This window comes from Caretta caretta, chromosome 1 (genome assembly GCF_965140235.1).
Source record: "Caretta caretta isolate rCarCar2 chromosome 1, rCarCar1.hap1, whole genome shotgun sequence".
In the NCBI taxonomy this organism is placed as follows: Eukaryota; Metazoa; Chordata; order Testudines; family Cheloniidae; genus Caretta; species Caretta caretta.
Genome location: NC_134206.1, coordinates 168,243,356 through 168,270,173, shown reverse-complemented (window position 1 = coordinate 168,270,173; position 26,818 = coordinate 168,243,356). Strand labels below are relative to the sequence as shown.

The window sequence follows — 26,818 nt, the reverse complement described above, 5'->3', positions numbered from 1 at the left end:
GCAACTTTATTATTAGAGGACTGGGACTACCTGGCAGATAACAATGTACAGTGCAGGTAACCCCATGTTTATTCCATAATTACCCAGGAGGATTTCACCAGCTCCCTCCAGCAAATCCATTACTGGGCCCTTGCCATACCTGGGGTTGGAGGGCTTCCACCAGGTCCTGCCACCCAGGGCTGGATTACAATTATGAGGGGGCCTAAGGCTAATGGGAGAGAGGGGAAGGGTCTAAGTACGAATTACATATTGCAAAAAATTATGAAGTCAAACATTTATCTACATACATATTTAATTTTATATAAAATTCACTATTTATATAAAATTAAATATGTAACAAGTTTGTTCTACTCTGGCTGCACTCAATTCTTTAAACAGATACTTCTGAGTCAGAGGTAGCATGAGGGATGCTACGCTGTCCTTCTCTTAGGCCTCCTTCCTCCTAGGTAGTGGAGTGCTCATCTGTATGGGGATGAACACTGCGACATTCCCCATCCTGCTCACCTCTTTCAGGCTTGTGCTTCTACCCTCAGCTCTCTGGATGGCACAGTACAAAGCTGAGCCCTACAGGGGTTTCCCCTAAGCTGTGGCCTCTACACCATCTCACTCTGACTGCAGTCTGGGAGGCAGCCAACCAGCTAGCTTTTATGTAAAAAAAAAAACCACTCGGGTGTAAAATCCACTGCAGTAGAGGAAGTAGTAGTGGGAAAATTACATTGGGTGGCATTGTAGTTTAGGCTGTCTTGCTCTGAAAAGTGCCTCCCAGTGTTGCACTGGCTGAGGACAATGAATTACTGTTTTCAAATTGAAAACAACTATTACTTGGGGGATAATACCCAGTTTGTGTAGTTAATCTCTAGTGATTCACCACATCAGGCCATTCTGTCACCAAGCTCTTCCACAATTAGAATCATAGAATTGGAAGGGACCTTGAGAGGTCATCTAATCTGGTCCCCTGTACTCATGGCAGGACTAAGTATTATCTGTTCTGGAATGTGTGATCAGTAGCTCTGACATGAGATTTTTTTTTAAGCATGAGTTCTGTACGCACCAGCCCCCCAGGGTGTGCATTTGTTTGTTTTAAGCTTTCTGTAAGAAATAGGTAACTGCTAGAAGTGACAGATCTTTAGCTGGTTGCCTAGTCATAATATTTAGCACTTCTGTATGAGGTTGACTCTTCAAAATTGCTATACAAACATTGAACAAACTTAATTTAAAGCCTTTCAGCTTTTGAATGACCAGGAGCTAACAAAACAGATCTATTCCCTGTTGTGTTCTGTGCCCCACACACACACAAAGGCTTCATTGAACATCAGCATCTTTAAAAGAATCATTAAGGATCTTTCAAAAGAACAGTCCAACCAAAGCTGCTATAGTGACACCCTTGTTATGTCTGTTGTTTAAGGCTGGGGTAGAATGAAGGGAGAGCTTCCTGTTTTGTTTGCATGTGTAAATCAAGCAGACCTTTATTTGTTTTCCTTAAAGTGCTCAGAGTTTAGGGGCAGAAAGTGAATAAGATTCTGCTTATACCAAGTGTGAAAAAGCAGAAGGAACCAAAATCTATTCTTGTGCAAAAATGTTCTCCCTGAAGCCTATAAGGCTACACAGGTGTAACTCTCAGCAGGAATTGGCCTGTGTTCTCATTCCCTTCTTAAATCACTCACATTACACACTTACCCAACATTTTCCACTTGGGAAAGAAGTTAGTGTGAGTTGGGGCAGAAAAATGAGGACTAACTTCAGGTTTATTTAGCTTTAAGTTTCTGGAATGAAACCAGATGCAAGGTACTTTTATGATGGATTGAACTGCTAGAGAATCAGCAAATGGATAGAACCTGCCTTTAGCCTATTCAGCCAGTCTTTCTATCACAGCCTGCTAAGAAGTGAATTTAAAATCCTTGAGGGAGAGGGGATAGAGAAACCAACAACATTGTGTGTTGTGCATCATAAATCTGAAGCCCCTCAGTGGCAGGTACTGTAAAAGTTGAAATACTGGTATCCAGAATGGGATGTTTTGTTTTTCCTACAAATGTGTGAGAATTCATTCCTTATACATGGGAGGGGCAATACTTCTGGCTGGAGCTGGATAGTGTGGGTGCAGGTTCAGTGTAAGTTTCCCACCCTGCCACTCTGGTACTGCCTCTTTCCCCCATCGGCACTCACCAGTTGTCCAGAAACAGGACTCAGCACACATAGACAACTGGGACGGGCACTAGGACCCAGGAGGCAGCATCCTGGAGCTGCCTGCCAGCCTCAGCCCAGGAGGGGGAGCTTCTTCCTTAACAGCTAAGCAGAGCTCTGGAGAAACAGGGCAGGGTAATGCCTGCTCACACCATGCCTGCAGCTGGCACAGGTTCCTGTGATAACTAGATTTTTAGTGTCCAGTCACAAGTTTTAACTGTAAAAAGAAAAGGAGTACTTGTGGCACCTTAGACACTAACCAATTTATTTGAGCTTTCGTGAGGTACAGCTCACTTCATCGGATGCATTCAGTGGAAAATACACTGAATGCATCCGATGAAGTGAGCTGTAGCTCACAAAAGCTTATGCTCAAATAAATTGGTTAGTCTGTAAGGTACCACAAGTACTCCTTTTTGCGAATACAGACTAACACGGCTGCTACTCTGAAACCTGTGTCCCTGCAGCGCAGGGAGAGGCAGACAGGAGGGAGCAGAAGCAGCAGGCTCCCAACTGCGCTCCAAGTCCCAGGGAGCTGCTTTGACTTTCCTGCTGGCAGGAGCACTCCTGCCAGGCTGCAGGAGCAAGCTCACTCCCCCTCACCTGGTTGCAGCCCCTGCCTGACCAGTAGGGCCTGGGAGTTACAGTTCACAAGCTGTGGTATTTTTTTTGACAGAAAAGATGTAGAACACATTTTGCAAAAGTGTATTTATCTCCCCCCTACCCCCAGAATTGGTCTAAAGAAGTCTGGGAAAAGGGGCTATAAGAACACTTCCCTTGTGTTTTGCTTCAACTGTTCAGCCTTCTAATTTTTATAAGCAAAAACAGCCAACCTTGTGAAAAGTTGCAAATACAGTCCATCATAGAGTCAATTTCATGTTGACCAGCAAATGTCTATATAGTATTCTGTATTATGGCAGAGTCATGTTGCAAAAGATCATTCCTACATACTAAGAAATGTAAAGGTTTTCACTGAAAAAACAGGTGGCCTCAAGTGAAGATGTGGCTCTTAAGACTGTAGTGAAGGAGACTTTCACAAGACCTGAGACCAACCAATGTTTCCATTAAATATTTTTACAATTTTCATAGAAGTAATAAAATTCCACCATATTTGCATCCTAAACACAGAAGGATGGAAGCCACCTTGAGCGAAATTATTTTTAATCTCTAAAATGAAATGTAAAAGTGAAATGAAAGTACTAATTTTTAAAGCTTAGTTTTAAGAATCAATGTTACTTGTAACAATCTATTAAAAAAAAGATAAGTGACAACCTGGGGAATTACAGACCAGTCAGCTTCAGTACCTGGAAAGATAATGGAGCAAATAACCAGTTTGTAAACACCTAGAAGATAATTAGTTGTTAAGTAACAGTTAATATGAATTTGTCAAGAACAAATCGTATCACACCAACCTAACAGCTGTCTTTGACAGGGTTACAAGCCTTGTGGTTTGTGGGGGCAGGAGAAGGAAGAGAGCAGTAGATGTGATATTTTGACTTTAGTAAGGCTTTTGATACTGTCCCAATGATCTCAAACTAGGGAAATAACCTAGTTAGAGCTACTATAACTGTTGGAAAACCATTCTCAGGAGTAATCATCAGTGGCTCACAGTTAATCTGGAAGGGATATGGCATAGGGTCCTGTAGGGATCAGTCCTAGGTCCAGTTCTGTTCAATATCTTCATAAATTATTTAGATTATCACATAGAGAGTACACTTAAAGTTTGCAGATGATACCAACCTAGGAGAGGATGCAAGTGTTTTAGAGGATAGAATTACAATTCAAAATGATCTGGACAGAATGAAGTAAACAGAATGAAATTTGATGAGGACAAATGCAAAGTATTCCATTTAGGAAGGAACAATCAACTGCACACATACAAAATGGGAAATGAATACCTATGAAGAAATACAGCAGAAAAGGATATCTAGGGGTTATAGTGGATCACAAGCTCAATATGAGTCAACTGTAACACTACTGCTAAAAAATCAAACATCATTCTGGGATGTATTAGTGTTGTGAGCAAGACACAAGAAGTAATTCTTCCACTCTACGCAGATAAGGCCTCAGCTGGAATCCAATTCTGGGTGCCACAGTTCAGGAAAGATGTGGACAAATTGGAAAAAGTGCAGAGGAGAGCAACAAAAATTATTAAAGGTCTAGAAAATATGACCTATGAGGAAAGACTGAAAAACTGGGGTTGTTTAGTCCGGAGACAAGAAGACTGAGGGGGGACATAAGTTTCGAGTACATAAAGGGTTGTTACAGGGAGGAAGATGAAAAATTGTTCAACCTAAGGATAGGGCAATGGGCTTAAATTGCAGCAAGGGAGGTTTAAATTGGACATTAGGAAAAAGTTCCTGTCAGGGCAGTTAAGAGCTGGAACAAATTATCTAGGGAGGTGGTGGGTTTTTATCATTGGAGATTTTTAAGAACCCGTGTGACAAACACCTGTCAGAAATGGTCTAGTTATTACTTAGTCCTGCCCTGAGTGCAGGTGACTAGACTAGAAAACCTAGGGAGGCCCCTTCTAGTTCTACACTTATGATTCTATGACATGGGTAAAGTGGTACACGTTTAACTATAATTTCCCCAAACTGTGATTAGAGATTCATTGTTAATCATGTTTAGGGTTTTTTTCATATAAAGGGAAACAGACACTATAGAGAAATTCAAAACAACTTGTTCCTTTAATCAATATAGATAATTAACACTCAAAAGTCTAACAGGACAAGTTAACAAATTGAGTCTTTTTATATTGCAAGTTCATTTATTGAAATAGTAGCGGTACTGTACTCTTTACTGGATACAGTTTCATAACTTAAGGTGAGGGAGAAAACGTGTCAGGCCCCAACAGGAGTATTACAAGATGCATACAATCCTAGTTCACTCAAAGTACAGTGAAGGTGTTCATTCGCTTTGGTCATCATCCCAATCTTTCTTTCCTGATGGAGGTTTGGGCCCACCAGCTGGTTTTGCCATGATGATCTTGAGGAAAAAATAATTAGGTTAGATAACACTCACTTTGGATTTTTCCCTTCTATAGCTTGAGACATGCAGTTTGAGCAGCAACCACTAAACTCATGCAGATCTGTTACTTTTGTACATTTTAACAGACAAGCTTTTGCCACTGGGTGTGTCCCGTATTTCTGCAAATATACTGAAAGTTGGCACATCATAAGATGCTGTTTTCCCCAATACCATTTCAGTATTCCCTCAGAAACCTTTTTTAAAAGGGAGAGGGGGATTCAAGATGTACACTTTCACATCAAAAAAGATATGTTTAATATCTAGCTAGTTTGTGAGATAGTGACTGGGTTACTGAACACATGCAATATATTACAGGAAGTTTTTAAAGATAATCTGTAATGCACAAAATCTGAATAAACTGAAAATCTATTTTAAATCCCTGACATCAGGATTTCCAAGCACAAGCAGACTTCCAAAAATGCCGGCTACACCTCTCTAAAGTAGCACCGCACAATTTAGTTTCAGTAAATAAGATGAATTAACTACAGCACAGCAATCTGCCACAAATTGTATTTCAAACAGGTTGTTAAAAAGGTGAAACTGCTCACACACATGCCCTTGAAAGCCAACAATACATATTAGTTCTGTGTTGAGTGTGGATACATTCATGCAACAGATGTCTCTCTCAACTCAATAACAAGCGCCACCAGATCTTACAGCTTGCTATTTTTCAGGTTCATCTTTCTACAGAAGTTTTACATACATCATACACATTTCTGCTAAAGTTCCATAAAATACCAAGTCATTAAACTATCCAGAAAAGCCTTCAGCGCATTCCTTCCATTTTATTGTACAAGATGGATTTAAAATATAGATGTGGAAGGTTTTCTTTTTTGAAATACATACATTTTCTTTGAGACAGTTACACACTCATACCTGTGAAATTAAGAGCTACCAACTGTGGGTCAGGTTGTAAATCCAACATGTATGGATCTCAGTGATATGGCACCTTGCCTCACCTTTCCAAGATTTGAATCTAGCAATATGGTCAGCAATAATGTATCTTGGTTTCACAAAAATAAACGGACTTAAGGTTATCAGTTTACTTTTTATAACATGTATTCCTGACATGTACAAAGATGTCTCAAGTTAACTCCGAAGTTTGAAATCACTATCTCCCAAAGTCATTTCTTCAACTCACCTGATCTACTCTGAGCACAGTCACTGCAGCATTTGTAGCCAGCTTAATACCCCAGTGTTTTCCAAGATATGTGTCTAATACACCAGTTTCCAACATATCCTTCACAGCTGCAGCTTCAGCCTGTCAGAAAAAAATATGAACATTTTCAAAGTTTTATAGCACCAGATTTTCCTACCTTATTTCAAACTGTTCTACCTTTGTAATCCTGAACACCAACAGCCACACCCACCAAATGGTAACAAATGACACTTCCCTGATTTTATCCCCTTTCCTCCAAATAAAACATTCATTTGAACAATGTGAACTGAATCCTAAGTGGTATTATCCGAGGTTTCTTCCCCAAAACAGAGCTCTTGTTCAAGAACATATTCTCGCTTCTCACATATACTACTACATGCACAATGGTTGTAACTAGTTTGCTGAAGAACAAAACATCCATTCTCAGGGTAGACTAAACTGTTCATCTAGCTTACTGATTAATATACTGCTCCAATTACTTTAAAGCTGAACACCTAAAATCTAGAACATAATTTATATCCCTAGGCATTTTATGTGGAGTATTCTGTTGCACAGAACGAAGTATTTTGGCAGGCATAATGTATGATGCCATTTACCTCAATATCAAATCCAACATTTTTGTTGCCTTCTTGGTGCACTGCATAAAGTTTGGAGAGAACTTCATTGGCCTTTACTCCAGAATTTTCTGCTAGTGCTCGAGGAATGGCTTCAAATGCCTCAGCAAATTTCTTGATAGCATACTGGTCAAGCCCAGGACATGTCTAAAGCAAAGTTTGAAAACTGTTTAATATTTTAAAGGAAAAGAAATGGATGAAGTAAGAGGAAAACACATTATTTACCTCTCCATAAGATGCGATCTGCTTGGCCAACTCAATCTCTGTTGCACCACCACCAGGAACAAGACGTTTATCCTGTGAACAAAACCCCAAAAGATACATAATTATAAACGCAAAGTGGTTTGAGGTAGTTTTATTTTAAAGTAACCGGATTAGATTTTTAGTTTCTAGAACTAATTTCTGCCTTCATAAACAGATATTTTTCTTGGTAGAATATTACACAAGTGCAGAAATGGCACCAACTTCAAAAAGTGAGGCATTTTATTAGTATGGTTAAAGGTAAATATCTAGCATCTATTATTTCCAAATGTCTTTGGGAAAAGTTCATTACTTTACTAACAATGAAATGGAAGTGGTAAGAGTAAATTTGTTTCTATCTCAACTGACAACATGACTTGTTGGGAAAAATAGGAAAGACACTGTATATTAATACTGCTCCTCAGCTGATCATCTGTTCTGGGAAGTCATTATGGAAGAGGCAGAATAAGAACTGCAAGGGACTCAGACTTGGACTCAAACTGTGGCAAAGCTGAAAGCTTAACATCTGACAGATTGTTTCCAAAAGCTTCATGTTTTCTACATAGTTTTTCAGCCCGTATTCACACTGAGGATTCTCCATCTTATTTTAAAATCAGTATCTTAATTGCAGTTTAAAGACAAAACTTTTGTAACAGACTAAGTTGTCCTAATTTATTAACTAAATATTTTTGTATGGTATTTAAGCATATTTAACATCCTCATCACCAATGATAGATACCAAGATCCAGATTTACTGCTGCTCTCAGTTTCCAATGAGGATGGCAGGAGGTTGGGGAAACGGTCCACAGAGTGCCACCTATGAGTCACTGATTCTCTGGCCAGGGTGGAGTTTAGCTCTGCCAGCTTGTATTGGTCTCAGACAGATCATCTTGTCACTGAAGATGGACTAAGCACAGTACATTCTGGCCACAACCCATCTCCTAACTCCAGGGCTGAACAAGTGGCATAGGAATCAGTTACACACCCGCTCTTTGCCCACTGGAGATTTCCCCCATGCTAAGGAGATGCAAGTAGTTTCCGCATTCCAAGCGACAGAAGGGAGCAAAGCATGCCAAAAAGTCTTCGCACAAATATCTTGGTCTACAGCTCTGTTTTAACAGAGAAGTATATTCATTTTACTCACCCTAGTGAGTACTTTGAAAGTATTAACACCATCATCTATAGCTCTCTCAATGTCATCCATTAGATTGTCTGTAGATCCACGGATTACTATGGTAGAAATGGCACCATCTTCCTTTTCTGTTAAGAAAAGACACACTTAATTCTCTAGAAAACTTATTAAGATGTAGAACATTTATAAATAAGGTTCTAGTTGTGACATAGAACCATGATCTCCTATAAATAGAAACATACCATGCTTAAACACAACTACTTGTGTATCCCCAACCTCCGACAAATAAACACTGTCACAATGACCCATTTCTTCTAGTGTAGGTGGAATCTGGAAAAAGAAGCACAAGTCAGAAAAAGATTCTGTTCATACAAAATAAATAGCTCCACTGATTATACTCATTTGCAAATGGCATACCAATTTGGGAAGAGCGGTAGCGCCAAGAGTTTTACACAGTCTCCTAAGATCCCATTTTGAGTTCAATCTTTAAAAAAAAAGAAAAAAAAAGGAGTTCCTTTTAGTACCATGTTTCCAAGAACAATCTGAAGTTTACATTACTTTGCATGGAAAAATAAAGGTTTCCTCCATAATTTGGCAGTTTTATGTAATATTATCAGAATTAGTTTAGTGGTATCCACTACAACACTACCATGACATCAACCCCTCCAGTGCATTTCTGCAGTTGCTACTCTATGGTTCAGGAATCAGTGCTAATATTAGAGAAATTGAAGAAGTAATGCTTTATTTTTAAGCACTGTTCACTTGGAATCATTTTTTCTTTTTAACTAACACTTTGAAAGTTTAACTATTAATCCTCAACATCTTTGTGATAGAAGAATAGCTATTATCTCTATTTTACTAATGGGGAAAATGAAGTTTAATAAGTTTAATGCTCAAGGCTACTAGGCCAACATCTGGTCTGCTGTACTGGACCATGTTTCATCACGAATAACCTCATGGGATCAAAATGCTGTTTCTCTGAACACGTTACAACTCTTTAGTTAGTTTCAGTTTGAAGTGTCACTGATTCTGTTTTGTAAACAGAAGAGTACCTTTTACATGCACAAGACTTTTCTGAGAGGATCAAAATATGAAAATTTAACACTAGCTGTTAGGTCTTTTTCATGGGGCTGTCCTGTACTTAATAATTATACCTATATTCAAAAATGTTCACTCATTTTTATAAAGTGAAATTTAGTGCCCATGGAAGATGCTAATCAACAGTCCTGGGGCAGAGTTCTTCCATTTATGCACTATCTGTATTGTTTATACTTCCACACACCACTGCGCCATCATGTCTCTACTATGACTTGGGGAACCACCATTGTGATAGCCCTACCTCTATGCCCATTTCACCACTTTACTAAAATCACTAATGTGTCTTTTTAGAATATCTGATTTTGTTGACTGGAAAATTATTTTCAAATAATGAATAACTACAATATACAGACAATGCAACCATTATACCAAAACTCCAGATTTTGCAAGGAGCAATCCATTGTCAGGAAACCCCAAGCTATGTTTGGTAACAGACACACCCTAATTGTAACTAACTTAACGGACACTCAATTTCACCCTCTATTGGAGGAAAAATAATCATCCACATTAGGTAAGAATGTTTACATTACATATACCTTTGTATTCTGAGGACTTTGAGGAGAAAACAGCAAGTATGGTATGTATGGGTATTGACATTTAAAATACTTGTACCATGTTAATCCTTACCTGACTAACATAAGATTGTATTTATTGGCATAATGAAGTGCCATGTCTGCCACTTTGCCACCTGTTACTACAACATTTGCACCAGCATCAGCAATTGCCTTGACTTGCAGATCCATTAGATTTTCTTCTCCCTTGCTGAACTTCTTAAGTTCTTCAGCATTTTTTATCAGTACAGTGCCCTATCAAAAGGAAACATTTTTCAGTTTACAAAACACATGCATATTGTGCCTAGAGCTTTTACATGAGACTTTGACAAACCAAAATGAACTTGTCCTCCTCCTATTCACCACTTCAACTCATGCTACTTTATCACTATTCATCAAGTAAAAGATTAAGTGAAACATGTCAGATACTAAATTGCAGGTCAGCAAGGTTCAGCTCTGGACCACCAGGAGAGAAATTTCACAGCTGAAGATCCTATCTCAGGAATGCCTTAGTTTCTCATCCAGAGTAAAGATACAGCAACTGTTCATCTCTGTCCCTGTAGCTGCTCAAGTGTCAAGACAGTGCTTCCAAAAATAGAATACTAATCATACAGAATTTTACATACACACAAACCATCCTGGCTGCCAGTTTACTGTTAAGAGTTCATTGTGATTTATGGAGAATAAGGTGTAATATCCACCACATGGCTAGCACCAAGTGAGCAGCCACATTCTGTACCAGCAGAAGCTTCTAGATGGTCTTCCAGGGTAGCTCCAGAACACATCATACTAGTTTACTCTAGATGTCAAGTAGACTTGTATCACTCTGGCAAGAGGAAAGTCACAACCATCCTACCCAGACACAGGTGGAAAGATGTTTCCAGCTACCACTGTTATCTTTAAAATCTAAGGAAGGCTTTACGGAGGCAAAGAAATAGTAATGTCCCATTCTGAACAAAAAGATAGATTGCCGTCATCCACATGCTCATGTCAGTGCAGTCTAAACCATTTACTTTTTCTGACAGCCTTACATTGGACAGAAGGGTGTGATGAATAACACCACTTTGCACACCTGACATGAGTCCCCAGGGGAGCTATAACTTTGCCCAACACTATCCTCTAGGACTTTTCAAAAGAAAAGAATTGTGTCACTGCAATGCAGCTCCACTCACCCCTACCAGAGTTTATAACTTTTCAAGTAATTTTGTCAACCACCATGATGTAATATAGATATCTGCAATTAAGTCAGTTAATTAATTTGCAATTAAATCAAAGGTCATATTAAACAACCTAGTAGAGCAAAACTACTGTGTGTTGGGTACACAAGAATATCTTGAGCCTTAAACTCCATTTGGACTCAAATTATATTTGTATGCTAACATTTTGTGTTTTACGTTATCTGTCAGTGGTCTCAGGAAAAGTTTGAAAATGCATCTGCTCAAAGAAACACTTCATATTAAAGTTAAGAGAAAAATATGATTTAGACAGCTACGATAGAAAACCCTGAATTTCATTTTAACATAGAAGCTCAAGTCCCTTATTAAACAAAGTTGTCACCATCATCAATTGTCAAGGATATTTAAAGTTAACATTAATCTGAGAATAATACAGAGCAAGTACTAGACATGTACATAAATTGCTATGGGACTTCTTTAGGGCACCTACATACCTTAGTTTCAGTTATCATACCATCAAAAGGACAGGAATACACAGCTATTTTGGCATCTTTGACAGCAGTAACATCTCCTTCAGTTTCTTTTTTAAAAACCATACCATGAAGGACTGAAGAGGCAGACACACCAGAGCCCTAAAGAGAATAAAGGGGACAGATAAAGATCACATTTTAGTACACCAATCCACCACAATCAAGCTACACTTGCTCTTTCAAAAAAAGAAAGTCTCACGTCTGAACATGCTTAGACATGTTTCTATTCCAGGATAAGGAAAAACACTATGCTAATTTAGGAATACTAAATATTCTTCTCTAGAAATACACAGTTGAAGCTTTATTCCATGGCAGTAACAATTAGAAATGTATAGTGATCCGTTTTTCTGCTCCCAGTCAGGGAGAAGGATTAGCAAGAAAGAAGTTGATGGGAAGCACAAGTTTAGCCCATCCTGTCATCCTTACTGAGGTCTAATATCCCACTGACCGAGTAAGAGCAACAGGATCAGGCCCGTAACATTCTGCATCCTCCCCCACCCCAGTCTGAACATCTGGGTTGCATTTTAATTGAAGGTACGATTACTGAAAAACATATTGGTTGAGCTTTTAGCTCATGAAGCTGATTTGTTTAACAGCCAAATACTTAAAGAGTTCTGCCCCTCAAGACTACAGGCGATTCAGCTCTAAGCCAAGTACTGCACAGAAAATATCTTGAAACTAGGAATACCAGAGTTTAGTAAAAATAATTTAATTGAATGTGCGATAACAATGTATCTACATTACTGAAGCCATGTCTCAATCTATCAAAAATAAAGACAATCTTAAAGGCAAGGCTAGGCTAGGGTGAAGGACAACAGAAATGTAACATTTTATGATCCAAATGTTAGCTATTTTCATGAGAGTTATCTAATACAGTAACAGGAATACCAGAACTTATTCCTCGGGGCATGCTTCACAAGCACAGAATTAATGTCTCCTGCAAATATTTCTCCGCCCCCACAAAATATTTGATTCTGACAGGGAGGCAAAGGGAAGCCATGAGAGGCGTCATGCTGCAATTATACCTTTTGCCCACCAGGGGCTGATGTCGTGCCAGAAGAGAAGGCAGCCAGCTACAGAGAGGGTGGAGGCAGTGGCTGCCTTCCTCAAACTGCCATGTCTGCAGGACCAGGTTAGGAGGCACACGATATGGGGGGAACGAACATAGTGGGGCACATGGGGCTGCTGGGGAGTCACAAACTGGGGTTCAGAAGGGCTAGTGAGGGTACAGGAGTTAGTGGGGTAACAACATTAAGCCAAGGGCTGAATGGGAGTGAGGGTACAGGGCCACATGGGGACATGTGCAGATATGCCTGGCTGAATGAGGAGTGGGCATGCAGGGACAGATGTGCCTGACTGAAAGGGAGAGTCAGTGTCTGCATGGGGGATGCTCCTCAACACCCCCCCCCCCCCAAAAAACAAACAAAAAAACCCAACCTGTTCCATACTTCTCCCACCCACGCCCAACAACCTTCCAGGTTCACTCCCAAGTCTCCTTCCCAGCAATTACTTCCCTCCTGCTCAGCTCCTCCTTTGTCCGACTCCCCCAAGCTTTTGCACTGCTTTTGAGTGTGCAGCAAATGTGTTTCTGAACTGTAGTTTAAATGAATTATTACTCAGAGTTCCATATTTAATAGGCCTAGAAATATCTGTCAAAAAACATTTCCGGAATCTTTTTTGTTGTCTGTATTGTTACAGACATAATTGCTGACAAGTATTGTGAAATGAATTACCAAAATAATTGAAACTGGCATGATTATATTGTGTTATTTTGATTAATAAAATATGTAGAATTTTGAAGAATTTTAAAATATTGCGCACAGAATTTAATTTTTTCTCGCAGAATTCCCTTAGGAGTAAGAATTACTCATGCTTTAGTGAAAAAAATTCATAGCTTACCAAAATTTTGCATACTCTGATGCTGTCAACATTGAAATGACCAGAATTAGGAAGAATAGATACTGTTTGAGAAAAGAAACATGTATTATATAATTTAAGTGCAAAGTACAAATGTGACACTAGAAAATCATATGCATCGTATATATAGAAAATACTGTATTAATAAGATGTTTAGTTTCAAAAGCCTTTAAACAAATAAAGAGATCAAGAAATGAACTGCCAAATTTTACATTAGCAGGAAACAGTTACCCTCCTCGATGATCAGTTACAGATAAGCATAGGTCGTGTAACGCTGAGAAAGCGGAACTCTTCACTATGAAGTAGCAGTATTTGGCACAGCAAGAGAACACAAATCAGTGAAGCCAGCAGGCCAAGTTTAGCCTGTGCCCACTTACTCCGAGGCTGAATTTGGCTCAAAGTATTTTGAGGAAAAATTCGCACTATTGATGAGAGTTGTATTCTTAAGCTCTAAAAGATGGGGAGCTCTATATAACAAAACACACCAACATCACATTAGATTAAGTCGTGCATTTACAAGCATGAGTGCAACTGCAAAGATGAAAACAGATTTTCATCCTGAAAATGTATGGCTTACTAGAAAGTCATATGGACTAACCATAGCTCAGCCACAATGAGCATGAAGAGAATTCAGTGGGTAAGAGGAAAAGAAATACCATCTCCCTCTCTCCCTTCCCCCAAAGGCATGAGACCTAATATATTCAGCTCATTTAGCCTGATACATGAATAGCTAGCAGTGCCTTTCACCTATGATGTGAGCACTTGAATAACAGAACAAAGATTAAAAACAAGCCTGCATTCAGTTTAGATACATACAAGATGCAAACTTGTTTACTTACCACATGCCTGAGCAATAAGCTTTGCTAGAAAGATTTCATTGCCATATTGTTTACTCATTACTGAGGTGTGCAGCAAAGACGCCACTTCTTCAACATCATGCAGATTCTTTGCAGAACAGCATACTAAGTCAGGAAGAATTTCTAGGGCTTTCTTACAGGCTTTTTCATAACCTTCTATCACCTGTAATGCAAATGACAAAGTTCACTGACATTCTAACCTCCTCCACCTAACTGTACATTCATGTTCACTATGTTGCCTCCTGAAAGAGTCTGAAAGTATCATGTGCCAGCAGTGCCAATGTACATTGGCCAAACCGGACAGTCTCTATGCAAAAGAATAAATGGACACACATCTGACATCAGGCATCATAACCAGTAGGAGAACACTTCAACCTCTCTGGCGACTCAGTAAAAGATTTAAGGGTGGCAATTTTGCAACAAAAAAGCTTCAAAAACAGACTCCAATGAGAAACTGCGGAGCTTGAATTAATATGCAAACTAGATACCATTACCTTGGGTTTGAACAGAGACTGCGAATGGCTGGGTCATTACACATATGGAATCTATTTCCCTATGTTAAGTATCCTCACACCTTCTTGTTAACTGTCTAAATGGGCCATCTTGATTATCACTACAAAAGTTTTTTCTCCTGCTGATAATAGCTCATCTTAATTAATTAGTCTCTTACAGTTTGTATGGCAACTTCCACCTTTTCTCTGTATGTGTATATACATATCTTCTTACTATATGTTCCATTCTATGCATCCAATGAAGTGGGCTGTAGCCCACGAAAGCTTATGCTCTAATAAATGTGTTAGTCTCTAAGGTGCCACAAGTACTCCTGTTCTTTTTAAAGTATCAATGCATACATTATGTATATACTGTCATTTGCAAGTTGACTAAAGGGAGCAGCCAAAAGGGATGGAGATCAGCACGCAATACATTGCAAATATTCAAGATTACAGATGTGATTAAGTAATACATAACCCAAGATCACTGATTAATCCATATTAGTTATCATCTACCAATGTTCATGCAGCATGAATATTAAATTAACTACATGCCTCTGAAATGGAAAGTCCCATCCTCAAAAGTTCCTCTGCTAGTTCAAGAAGGGTGCCAGCAAAAACAAGGACAAAGTTTGTTCCATCTCCAACTTCTTGCTCTTGCATATGGGAAGCCATTACAATCATTTTTGCAGCAGGGTGTTGGACCTGTTAAAGGAGTTAGACATATTAATTTAACTGTTAATATCCCGGTTAGTCAAATTTAAAAGTATATAGCCCTAAAGTTCTTTGTATGTATCAAATATAAGCTTCTTTTTGGTTAAAAATCTGATCTAAAGTTAATCAGGATTATAAACTAGATGGGGAAAAAGCAAGCTAAACAGTAATATTTTACTACGTTTGGCAAATTATACAATAAGCAGGAGTGTAACATATGAAAATTGCAAGACTCTGGAATACTGCTGTAGGGTTAAGACACTTAATAGAAAAAAGGCACTTCCTTTCTTCCCCACTTCTAATGGACAACTGCATTATTTTTATGGGATACCAGTGTAGCACATGTAGATTACCTTATCTTGACAAGGTCAGTTGAACATCTAAACTTCAAGCAATACTGAGTTTTGTTTATGCATATATAAACAGTTGATCAGCTCTAAGCTATACTTTGCAATCTGCACAAAAATGGCAGCTCTTCCCCCTTCAAATAAACAATTTAATAGCAAAGTGCTTTATCTATTCTTGGATACTTTTATAGCTACAATTATGGTGTCTAAGCCATGGTGACATGCAAGATTGATTATAATAAGCAATTAAGACTCCTGTATTTTAGCACTCTACTGAAATTTTACAGTACTGAAAATATTGGAAAAACAAAGAAATCTAACCATGCTTGTAAATATAGATTAAGAAATATCAAATAAAGTAGTAAATACTTTTTCTTAAACATTTTTGCTTTGTGTTCACTTGCTAATTTTAGAATTCAATCATTTATAATGGTCCCTTATTTAAAGTAAATTAGGAAAGTTCTATAGCAGTGATACTCAGACTTCAGTGGTTCAGGAGCTAAATTAGCAATCAACATCACCCAAAAGAGCCATAGTAGTGTGAATTCATTGTTTCATTTACTATTTCTATATATTATTCTCACAGCAAAATGACTGATCAAGTATTATTATTTTATCAACTACAATTGGTTAATAACATAGTAAAATATCCTGATTGGTTAATAATTAAACCAGTGTTTTAATATCACGTGCTGCAAAGAGCCACGGGAGACACACTGAAGAGCCACTTGCGGCTCAGGAACCTCAGTGTGAGTATTACTATTCAATAGTATACACACAACATTATTCATTGGTTGACAAAGGCATCACACAATTGAGTTTCTATTTAACTGATGCAGTAAATGACATGTCGTGTCAGCTTCTGCACAATTCTATCAACTTTCTCTCTCATTGCAGGGTAATGTCACATATCCCCAACATCCCTAAAACCAAAAGTGAGAATTCTAGCAGGTAGAGAATCATGTGAAAGTTGGCAGCAACAAGAAATTAACATTGCACTTATTTCTTTTGAACAAGAGTCTTCCACACAAGATATCAGCAATTACAGTCCATGTCTCTTTAATTCCTAAACTCTACTCCTATTTTGAGGAGGAAGAGAAGCAAATACCAATAATGATATTCAATAATCCAAGTGTCTTTGTAGCAGGGCCTGTCACTACTGGAGCTCTGAAAAGCCCTTCTATTTTTTTTTTTTCTGTTGTGTGTATATTTGCTACACTCCTCTCAGGGTCCAATTATGAATTAGATTATTTAGAAACTGTAGCTGTGATCCTACGAACTTACTCTTATTAATAAAATTGAGTAAAAGTCTTAGATGTTGAAATAAACTTTAGCTAGTTGGGTGCAAGTAAAAATCTTTTAACACGAAAAAGCACTTACCTCCAACTCCCTTAAGATAGTTGCAGCATCGTTTGTCATGAAAAGCTTCTCAAGATGATTGATAACCATTTTGTTCATTCCTAAATGATAAAGAGCTTATCAATTCTTATTTTACACAACTGTAAATACTTTACAGTTTGAATTGGTGTTATTTGGTTAATTCCTCTAATCTCATGCAATCGATGGACTATTTTTGCTATAAATATTTATAACAAAGCAGTTTACCATAATCAGTTTCCTCTGTAAAGAAGTGGTCTGGGATATTCTGACCTTCACAATTTTTAGCCCTATAAACATTTGTAAATTTGGATTGAGGAACCTGTAAGACCTCTTCTGAAATGAAGTTCTGGAGTTACATTAAGGGGATACTATTAAACAAAATTAGTTTTTTGTAATCCTATTCTTACATAATTTAAGATAACTAACAAAAATGTACCAGCACAATATATTTTTCTTTAGTTTTCCAATTTACTTTGTGCATTTGATAGTGCAGTGTGTAGTCAGTTTAATCATATCCCCTACACAATGTTTCTTCACCTTCTGTGGATCTTACACATAACAGAAAATGGGACCAAAAAAAAAATTAAATTAGAACAATGATGATAATTCCACAAAAACAGACTTGAGGACTCAGAGGCAGGTATGGTACATTAAACTTTTTAAAAAAAATTGACCAGACTGAAAATGTTCTTTTATTGAAATCATGTGACTAAAGACATTTATGACCGAAGTTTTACCATAAACAATGGAATGGTCATTCTTCAAGAAAAACAAATATAGCTTCTTTGTACATAAATATTACAATAAACAGTATAAAATTAGAGAAGGTTACCATTTGGTCCAAGAGCTGTACGGGTGGTTTGGGCAAGCTCCTTACATGCCTGTATGTTCCTAAATACAGCTTCTTCTAATCCTGAAAAATGCTACCCAAAAAAAAAAAAAGTTTATTGCTTAGAATCAGAGGTTCTAACAAAAAATTCTGGAAGAATTACAGTCACTTGTCATTTGACAGCCTGGATGGCTTCACTAAAGTCAATACCAAAACTTCCAATGAGTTATTTTGGAGGGAAATCCTGTTTACACAAAAGTTTAAACAAAAATTCAATCCTACTATTTCAAAAACAGTGACAAAGAAGCTAACATACACTGGCTCTCAACTGCAGAGTTTAGCAATTAAAGCGAATTTATGAATATGAAAGAGGAAAGTTGGGTCAACACACAACAGATTGAACCCCATAAGCCTGTCCAAGTAAATCAGGGACTTCTGGTGAGGTTATTGGCTTATGGGGAGCCTGACAAATGTCCTCCACACCTACTTTCCTGCGAAAAATGTATGCACCGTCATTCCCATCAAGAGCATACCCCCAAAGTTATACCATTTTCACCGCTCCCACATTAGTAAGTCAACTATGCTCCACAAAATAAAAACAATTTCAAACTCCTTCCCACATACATTCGTTTGTAAATTCAGAGCTCCTTCTATCAGTTAATAAATCATGTCTCCTCTCACACACACCTCTGCAAAGCTCATCTGGGTGCCCTCTAAAAGTCCCAGAGAAAGGTCTGCTTACCAAGCTCTCTCACAACTTCAGGAAAGGTAGAAGCAGCTCCAGCTGTTCTGTTCCTCTATCCCTTCTTGTTAAAGGAGAACCAGCATCTGTGCCATTTTGCTTCCCCTGTTCTCCTCTCTACAAGAGTTCAGCAGCTCTGCAACTATTCCCTACCTCCAACTACTCTCTTGTGAAGAAAAGCAGAAAGTTCCCTAAGCAGTTTGTGTCTCCCATTCTCCATCCCATTAAGTAGCAGTGCTTAGAAACCTCTGTTGCTTTCTTCTCCCTTCCAGAGAAGGAGTCAGCAATTACCTAGTCCCTCTCTGTCCATTTGTTTGAGCAAAGTTTCCATTCTCCTAGACAGGTTTGTCAACTCCTGCCAAAATACATGTTAAAAATATTAATTCAATGTTGAGTGTAGCACTGTACTAAGTACTTTGCTTCTCTGGAATCTTTTTTATACGGTATAGTAAGAATAGACTAACATAAGGGCATTCATTGGTAACAGGAGTGAGTTATTTATTAGTATTTGCATTCCACAGCTGTAGCTTGTTTGTGCTAAACACTGTGTGGATATATATCAAAACAATTCCTTGCCCAAACAGCTTGCAATATAGAAAGCCAAGCAACCTACACAAGGGGAGGGATCAGAATCAATAAAAATAAGAGTTGTGGTTGAAGGGCCTAACAGCTGCTCAAATTACCCACTGTCAGTTGCCTAGTGCTTTGGGGGACATTATTGTTAATACTTCCATAGATTCCAAGGCCAGGAAGGACTGCTGTGATCTAGTCTGACCTGTATATTACAGGCCATTGAATTTCCCCACAATAATTCCAAAATCATATCTTTTAGAAAAACATCCAATCTTGATTTAAAAATGGCCAGTGATGGAAAAGTAACGATTGGAACAATTATTCTCACCACTAAAAATGTACATCTTTCAATCTGAATTTGCTTAGTTTCAATTTCCAGCCATTGGATCATTTTATATCTTTCACTGCTAACCTGAGGAGCCCATTATTAAATATTTGTTCTCCATGTAAGTGCTTTTAGACTGTAATCAAGTCAGTCCCTCACGTTCTCTTTGTTATGCTAAAGAAATGAAACTCTTTGAACCTATCACGATAAGGCGTATTTTTCTAATCCTTAAATCCTTCTTGGCTCTTCTGTGAATCCTCTCCAATTTGTCAACATCCTTCTTGATTTATGGGCACCAGGACGGGGCACAGGATTCCAGCAGCGGTCACGCCGGGGCCCAATGCAGAGAGCTACAGTAACCGCACCGCTCCTACTCAAGTCTCCCCTATTGGCGCATCCCAAGATTGCGGCGGCTCTTTTGCTCACAGCATCGCCCTGGGAGCTCCCATTCACCTGCTTAGCCACCACCAGGCACAACGGTTTCCAGTCACTGCTCTCCACAGTTCTTTCCAGTGGGACTCAAGGAGGGCGGGGGCGGGCCAGGAAGAGGAGGGGGTGACGCCATTAGGGACCAGGGGGAAGAAGAGGCCAGGGCACCTATAGGTCCAGATCGGCGCGAACCGGGACCAGGGACAAAGGCCGCCCAAGCAACGGGGGCCTCGAGCCCAGACCAGGGTAAAACCGGCAGGTGTAAAGGGGAGATTCGCTGCAGCCTGGACCCCGCAGCCGGCTCGGCCCCGCCCAACCCCTTCCCGGGTTGCAGCTGCGGACCCCGCCGGCGGCCAGGCGCGAACCCGCCGTGGAGCGGCCGGAGCCCCCCGCTCCCCACCAGGCCGAGGGGGAGGGGCGGGGCGACAGTCGCAGGCCCCGCCCCCCTCAGCGCGTGGAGCCGCAGGGTCCAGCCCGGGCTGCGCTTCTGGAAGCTTCTGCGGCCCGGCCCCGGCGGCGCGCGGGAACCCCAGGCCCAGTCCCGCTCTCACCTTCACGCCTTCCTTCAGCATCTGGGCGAAGCCCGGGGCTTTGGGCACGTGGAGCGCCATGTCCGCTCAGAGCAGCGAGGCCGGCCGCGCGCTGCGTTGCACGAGCTGAACCACGGCACACGGGAGAATGGAGGGAGCCTGCGCGCGCAACACACAAGCTCCTCCCCTGGCACGCAGGCGCAGAGGGGAACCGCCGCGCCAGGCTGGGGTGGGCTCCCTGCTCCCTCCCAGGGAGAAGCGAATGATTCCTAGAGAACATCGATCGGAGGGCGGGCGGTGGCTGGTTCGTGGACGCGGGGGAGGAGGTGGCGTCCCTGGGGCAGTGGAGGGGGGCGAGTTGCGCGCGCCCTCAGCTGCCGCCCTGCGCCTTCCCCCAACGGCCGGACTGCGCTGCCTCGCCTCGCTCTGCCGGCGCGAGACCGGGCTTCGCCCCTCTGCCTGCGCCGCCCGCCTGTGCGGCGTCTCAAACCGGGTCCCTCTACGCGCCCTGGTGAGCCCCCGTGTGTCCGCACACACGCCAGGCTGAGTGCGGGCAGCAGGCCCTCAGGGCCCAGAGCCTGGCACCCTGCTGGGCGGGGCGAGGATAGGTCAGCAGACCCTGAGTCCCGATGTGACTCAGGCCCCAAGCCCTGTCAGTTTGCAGTGTGGACACGGGTCAAGCCGCAGCTCCCGGGCGGAAGCTCTGTGGCAGGCACTTCGCTGCCATAGCACGGCTGTGGGTGCCGGGCCAGCAACTGTAAACCCAGGTCTGCAATGTAGTGTGGATCCTCAAGTGGGGGGGAGGGATCGCTCAGTGGTTTGAGCATTGGCCTGCTAAACCCAGGGTGGTGAGTTCAATCCTTGAGAGGGCCATTTGGGATCTGGGGCAAAAATTGGGGATTGGTCCTGCTTTGAGCAGGGGGTTGGACTAGATGACCTCTTGATGTCTCTTCCAACCCTGATATTCTAGGATTTTAAGTGTGGGTTTGGAAACTCCACGTCCACAAGTCCAGGTCCTGCAGACCCAGGTTTGCAACACAGGCAGTGTGGGCATGCGTGCTGTGCCCAGGGATTCAGTTACTTGGCTCAGTGTTCCCAGAGAAGAGGCCTTTCTCCCGTTTAGTGATGTGGGAGGAAGAGCAGGGTGTTTGCATCCCAGCTGTTTGTGACACCCTTTCCCCCAGGCTGAAACCCCAGAGTATGCACTGTGAGTGTCGACTGTGGTGCATCATCAGTAAGACTAAGTTTTAGTCACGGTTATTAGGAAAATTCATGGACAGGTCACAGGCAGTAAACAAAAATTCATGGCCTGTGACCTGTCCATGACTTTTACTAAAAATACCAGTGAATAAAGCTTGGGGTAGGGAGGGCTGCCCGGGACCCCCACTGGTGCAGGGGGGCAGTTGGCGGGGCCAGCAGGCTCTCTACCTGGCTTTGCACCTTCCCCCCATCAGCAGTAGAGTTTGGGTGTGGCAGGGGGTTGGGGGACGGGACGGGGTGAGGCAGGTTCTGGGCAGCGCTTACCTGGGGGGGCTCCCTGTAAACAGCAAGATCCCCCTCGCTCAGCTGTTAGGTGAAGGGATGGCCAGGCAGCTCTGCACACTGCCTCTGCCTGCAGGCACTACCCCCCAATGGAAGCTGCGAAGTCAGCACTCTGGGCAGAGGCAGTGCACAGAGCTGCCTAGCCACACCTCCACCTAGCAGCTTAGAAGGGGGATGTCACTGCTTCTGGGGAGCCCCCAGGTAAGCGCTGCCCAGAGCTTGCCTTACCTCAACCTGTGCCCCAACCCGCTGCCCCCTCCCACACCCAAACTCTGCTGCGAGGGATGGGCATGGTGACCCGGGACTGCCCCAGCAGCAGCTGGTGCGCCTGGCTAAGGGGCTGCCTGAGCTGCCCATGAGTCAGGCGCACCGGCCGCTGCAGAAGTCACGGAAAGTCATGGAATCCGTGATCTCCATGACAAACCCGCAGCCTTAATCATCACCATCAAGGCAAATCCAAAAGGAACCTAGCTTGCTTGCAGATCCGGCACCACCCAGATCAATGTTGAAGATGTATGGCTTACTAGAATGCCATTTGGACTTGATGATCTGGCAGGGTGTTCAGTCTGTGCTCTGGTCTATACTTCAGATGTAGGTGGACGTGGTGTTATGGTGCTCAGTGGTGTGAAAAAGACACAACCCTCAGCAATTTAGTTATGTTGACCTAATCCCCAGTGTCGACTCAGCTAGGTCAGTAGAAGAATGCTTCCATTGACCTAGCCAGTGTCACTCAGGTTCCTACAGAGACTGAAAAGCACCTTCTGTCACCGTAAAGTGCAGCTAACGATGGCGCTATACTGCTCTTAGCATAGACTTTGCCTATATCTCTCATCTCACCACTGAAGCTTTTGGTGACCATGTGATCGCCAACTGTGTAGAGGCCTTCCATGATAAATGTCCTTCATAATACACAAAAGTTGTGCAGAGAAAAAGGAGGATGCATTCAAATAATAACAATAATCAGTCTAGATTCAGGGGTTAGGATAGGATGACCAGACAGTGAAAAATCGAGCTGGGGGTGGGGGATAATAGGAGCCTATATAAGAAAAAGAGCCCAAAATCGGGACTGTCCCTATAAAATCAGGACATCAGGACCCTAGGTTAGGAAGCCTTTACAGATTGTAAGCCTTAACTTCTTAGTCCTTTGCTTCTCTAAATTCATTTGTTAGTGGTTATATAAATGAGTTTAGCTTCATTCTGTAACCAAATTCTTTCTGCACAGCTTTTGTAAGTTTGTTATTTTAATAACTGAATTAAACTAAATGGTTTACGCCTCACTTCATGATGGTGCAGCATGTGTACTTTAGGGTTTCCACTGGTGTGTAACTAAATCTGTTTATTCTAATCTTACATCTATTTAGTTACGCCAGTGCAAATTTTCTTAACATAGACAAGCTCTAAGTAAGGGTTGTACAATCTAGTTCTCTGTTAGCAAATTTTTAATGTTACAGTTCACTTTCTCAAAATTGTACTTGTCTCCTCTATTTCCCATTTTCTTTTAAAAAGTGTAATTTCTAATCCCCCGCCCCATGTACAGAGATTGCATGTGGCCATGAAATTAGGAATTGATTCTTCTTCAGTGCACATGCATAACTTCCAGCAGCACTAAGAAAAGTAGTCTGGTGCTGTGCGTAGTACCTGTAACATGAGTTGTGAGAACTAAGTTCTGTTACTGGTTCTAACTGCTTTAAATTAATTTTGTAAAACTGATTGGATTTCAAGTCAAAGTGTTGGTCCCTTCAAAATCTTCAGTCTCATTAACTGAGAGGCATATTGTTTAGTACTTACTGGTTCACACCTCATTTGTTCTACTGGCAGAAAAAAATACCCTAATAGGAAGAGCAAATAAACTGCTTTTAATACAGTCACTTAAACAACCTCAAGAGGGTGCACTTACCTTAATTTTATGTCTTGCATAATTTAACGGACTTGTGTGTTTTTTACACCACCATGTAATACAATAGAAAAGAGAAGTAAGAACTATGCTACAAAGCAAAACTGGCAACAAACCACTTCAATTAATGTTTTTTAAAAATGCCTTTCCTCCATAAGTCTACAAATCAGTTAGGAAAATTTGCCAGCGGGCAAGCTTTGTTATGTTATATAGTCAAGGTCTCCAGGAGTATGAAGCCTCATGAACAACTATGTATTCTTTATACAGTGCCAATTCTAATAACACAATGCATGAACTAGCTTCATGTTAGAGGAGAAGGACGAGCGAGTGTTGGGTGCTAGCTTGGTAATTGGAAGAAGTGGGCTCAGTTACCTGCCCTATCACAGATTTCCTGTGTGAGCTACAGCAAGTCATTAGTATACACTGAAAAGTTTTTCAGCTTTAACTACACATATAATTAAAATGGCCAACTCCCCCTTCTCTCTCCCTCCAGCATGATTGCAGTTATACCGGTATAAAAGTGTTTATGCCAGTATAGCTTATTCTAAAGAGGCATGTGAGTTTCCATTATATAAAGCTCTTTGTAGCATATTTGTAGCTTGCTTTATTGGATGTCAAATAATTTAATAATAGTTAATTAATTATATGTAGGGCTGCTTGTCTATCACGGAGGTGACGGATTCCATGACTTTCTGCGACCTCCGTGACTTCTGCAGAGGACAGTGTGGCTGGCTGCAGGGCAGCCCAAGCAGCTGGCTCTGGGCCAGCCCCACCACCCGCTGCTAGAGCGGCCTTGGGGACAGCCACACCAGCCGCTTGTCTGGCGGCCCCCAGTAGTGGTCCCAGGTGGTCAGAGCAGATGTGCCCTAGGCAGTGCTCCCCAGGTGGCTGGCCAGAGTAGCCGCACTCCACGGCCCTGGTCAGTGGTCCCTGTACAGCCGGAGCAGCTGCGGCCCTGGGTAGTGGTCCCTGTCTGGCCGGAGCAGCTGCAGTCCACAGTCCCGGGCAGCGGTTCACAGCCGGCCGGAGCAGCCGTGGTCCGCAGCCCTCCGCAGTGGTTCCTGGCCAGAGCAGCTGCAGTCCACAGCCCTGGGCAGCGGTCCCCCGCCAGAGCAGCCCTGGCCCCGGCCCCGGCCGACCGGAGCAGCCGCAGCCCCCTGGCAGCGGTCCCTGGCCAGCTGGAGCTGCCGCACTCCACTGGCCCCTGGCAGCTGTTGTCGCTGGCCCCGGGCCTCCTCCCCAGTAGCACCTCCTCCCCAGTTCCCTCCAGCAGCACCCTCCCCCACCCCGGGATGCCACCACAGGTCACGGCAGTGAATTTTTGTTTATTGCCCATAACCTGTTCATGACTTTTACTAAAAATACCCGTGACTAAATCGTCGCCTTAATTATATGAGCTTCAGTGATGTTATCTGCAGCCCTTCTCTTTCTGAGTTCCCATTTCATAGCTGCGCTGGGTACTTATGTTTATTGGTAGTACCTGAATTCAGACATAATGTAGCCAATGTGTTTTTGTATTACAAAATAAAGACCCTGAGCCTGATCTCAGTTATACTGGTTTTTGCTCTGTTTTAATTCCCGTCACTTCAGTAGATTCATTCCTGATTTTCACTGATATGAATGAGAACAGAATCAGGCCTATTTAAGAAAAGAAACCTTTAACTTTCCATTAAAAGTACAAAAAACACTCTGTCTCAATGGAGGACTTCTACTCACTCCTCCCTCAAGCTGTCTCTGAAGCACGCACAGTGCCTGTAACAAGCAAAAATCTTTGCTGAGGAACTGAATCAAGGATTTTTGCATGGCATTATGGAATGGTAGCCTTGCAAGCATTGAGCCAGTCAGAAAGCGACATTCCCTAATTAAATCTACAGTAATTAAAATGTCATTAGTTAATTAATTAGGCAAATGATTACAAATACTGAATGTAATTTGTGGAATGTTGAAACTGGACTAAGAATCAAACTCAAGTCATGTAGGCCACCAATAACCATCAGATGGTAACAACTTTAGATCATCACTGACTTGAATCAGCAACCTACGCGTGAAAGGCTGTGTATCCTCTACCTAACCCCTTGAACAATCTGATTTGTCCCAATTCAGATGTCTTATTAAATGCAGGTTTTATTTGGAGAGGAAAAATTAGCAAGTGTTTGTATCCATTCACAATGCTTTAGATAAATAAATAATGTGGGTGGTGTTTTATTAGAGTATTAGTCAAATGCGTCCAATAAATTTGTTCTAAGCACAAATTTAAAAAAAAAGATTTAAAATGGCTTTGATGCTAGACCACTTTAAAATCATATAAAATATTAGTAAAAAGACCTTTGGTCCTGTTCAGTCAAGAATGGGTATTAAATATTTGTTCAGGGCTGGATGTCTAGTCTTGACTTTGACTTGGCCTTGATCTTTATTTAGCTAATCAGCTACTCAGTTTATATTCTGCAGGGACATTGGCCATACTAGAGGACCATCCAAAGGTCAGAGAGTTGTCTCTTGGCAGTTGACTGCTCCTTCACCAGCCAAAATCTATTACTGCAC

At 41.5% G+C, this 26,818-nt stretch overlaps 2 protein-coding genes across 2 annotated transcripts in view; one reads left to right on the top strand and one right to left on the bottom strand.

Annotated features, from left to right (window-relative positions):
• Positions 1–4,845: 4,845 nt before the first annotated feature.
• CCT8 (chaperonin containing TCP1 subunit 8) lies at positions 4,846–21,024 on the bottom strand. The gene is made up of 15 exons (XM_075133256.1): positions 20,863–21,024; positions 18,246–18,336; positions 17,414–17,493; positions 15,528–15,677; positions 14,464–14,644; positions 13,607–13,668; positions 11,672–11,809; positions 10,079–10,257; positions 8,771–8,837; positions 8,596–8,683; positions 8,366–8,481; positions 7,207–7,278; positions 6,964–7,128; positions 6,350–6,469; positions 4,846–5,166 (listed from the first exon to the last, which is right to left on the bottom strand). Exons 1-15 carry the CDS (start codon positions 20,920–20,922, stop codon positions 5,089–5,091), a joined length of 1,647 nt encoding a protein of 548 aa, XP_074989357.1. The 5' UTR covers positions 20,923–21,024; the 3' UTR covers positions 4,846–5,088.
• A 32-nt stretch (positions 21,025–21,056) lies between these two features.
• MAP3K7CL (MAP3K7 C-terminal like) overlaps positions 21,057–26,818 on the top strand; it is an 84,477-nt gene continuing 78,715 nt past the window's right edge. Inside the window, exon 1 of the mRNA XM_075133258.1 lies at positions 21,057–21,352. The gene's annotated coding sequence lies outside the window, so the exon portion shown is untranslated. The remainder of the gene's footprint in view (positions 21,353–26,818) is intronic.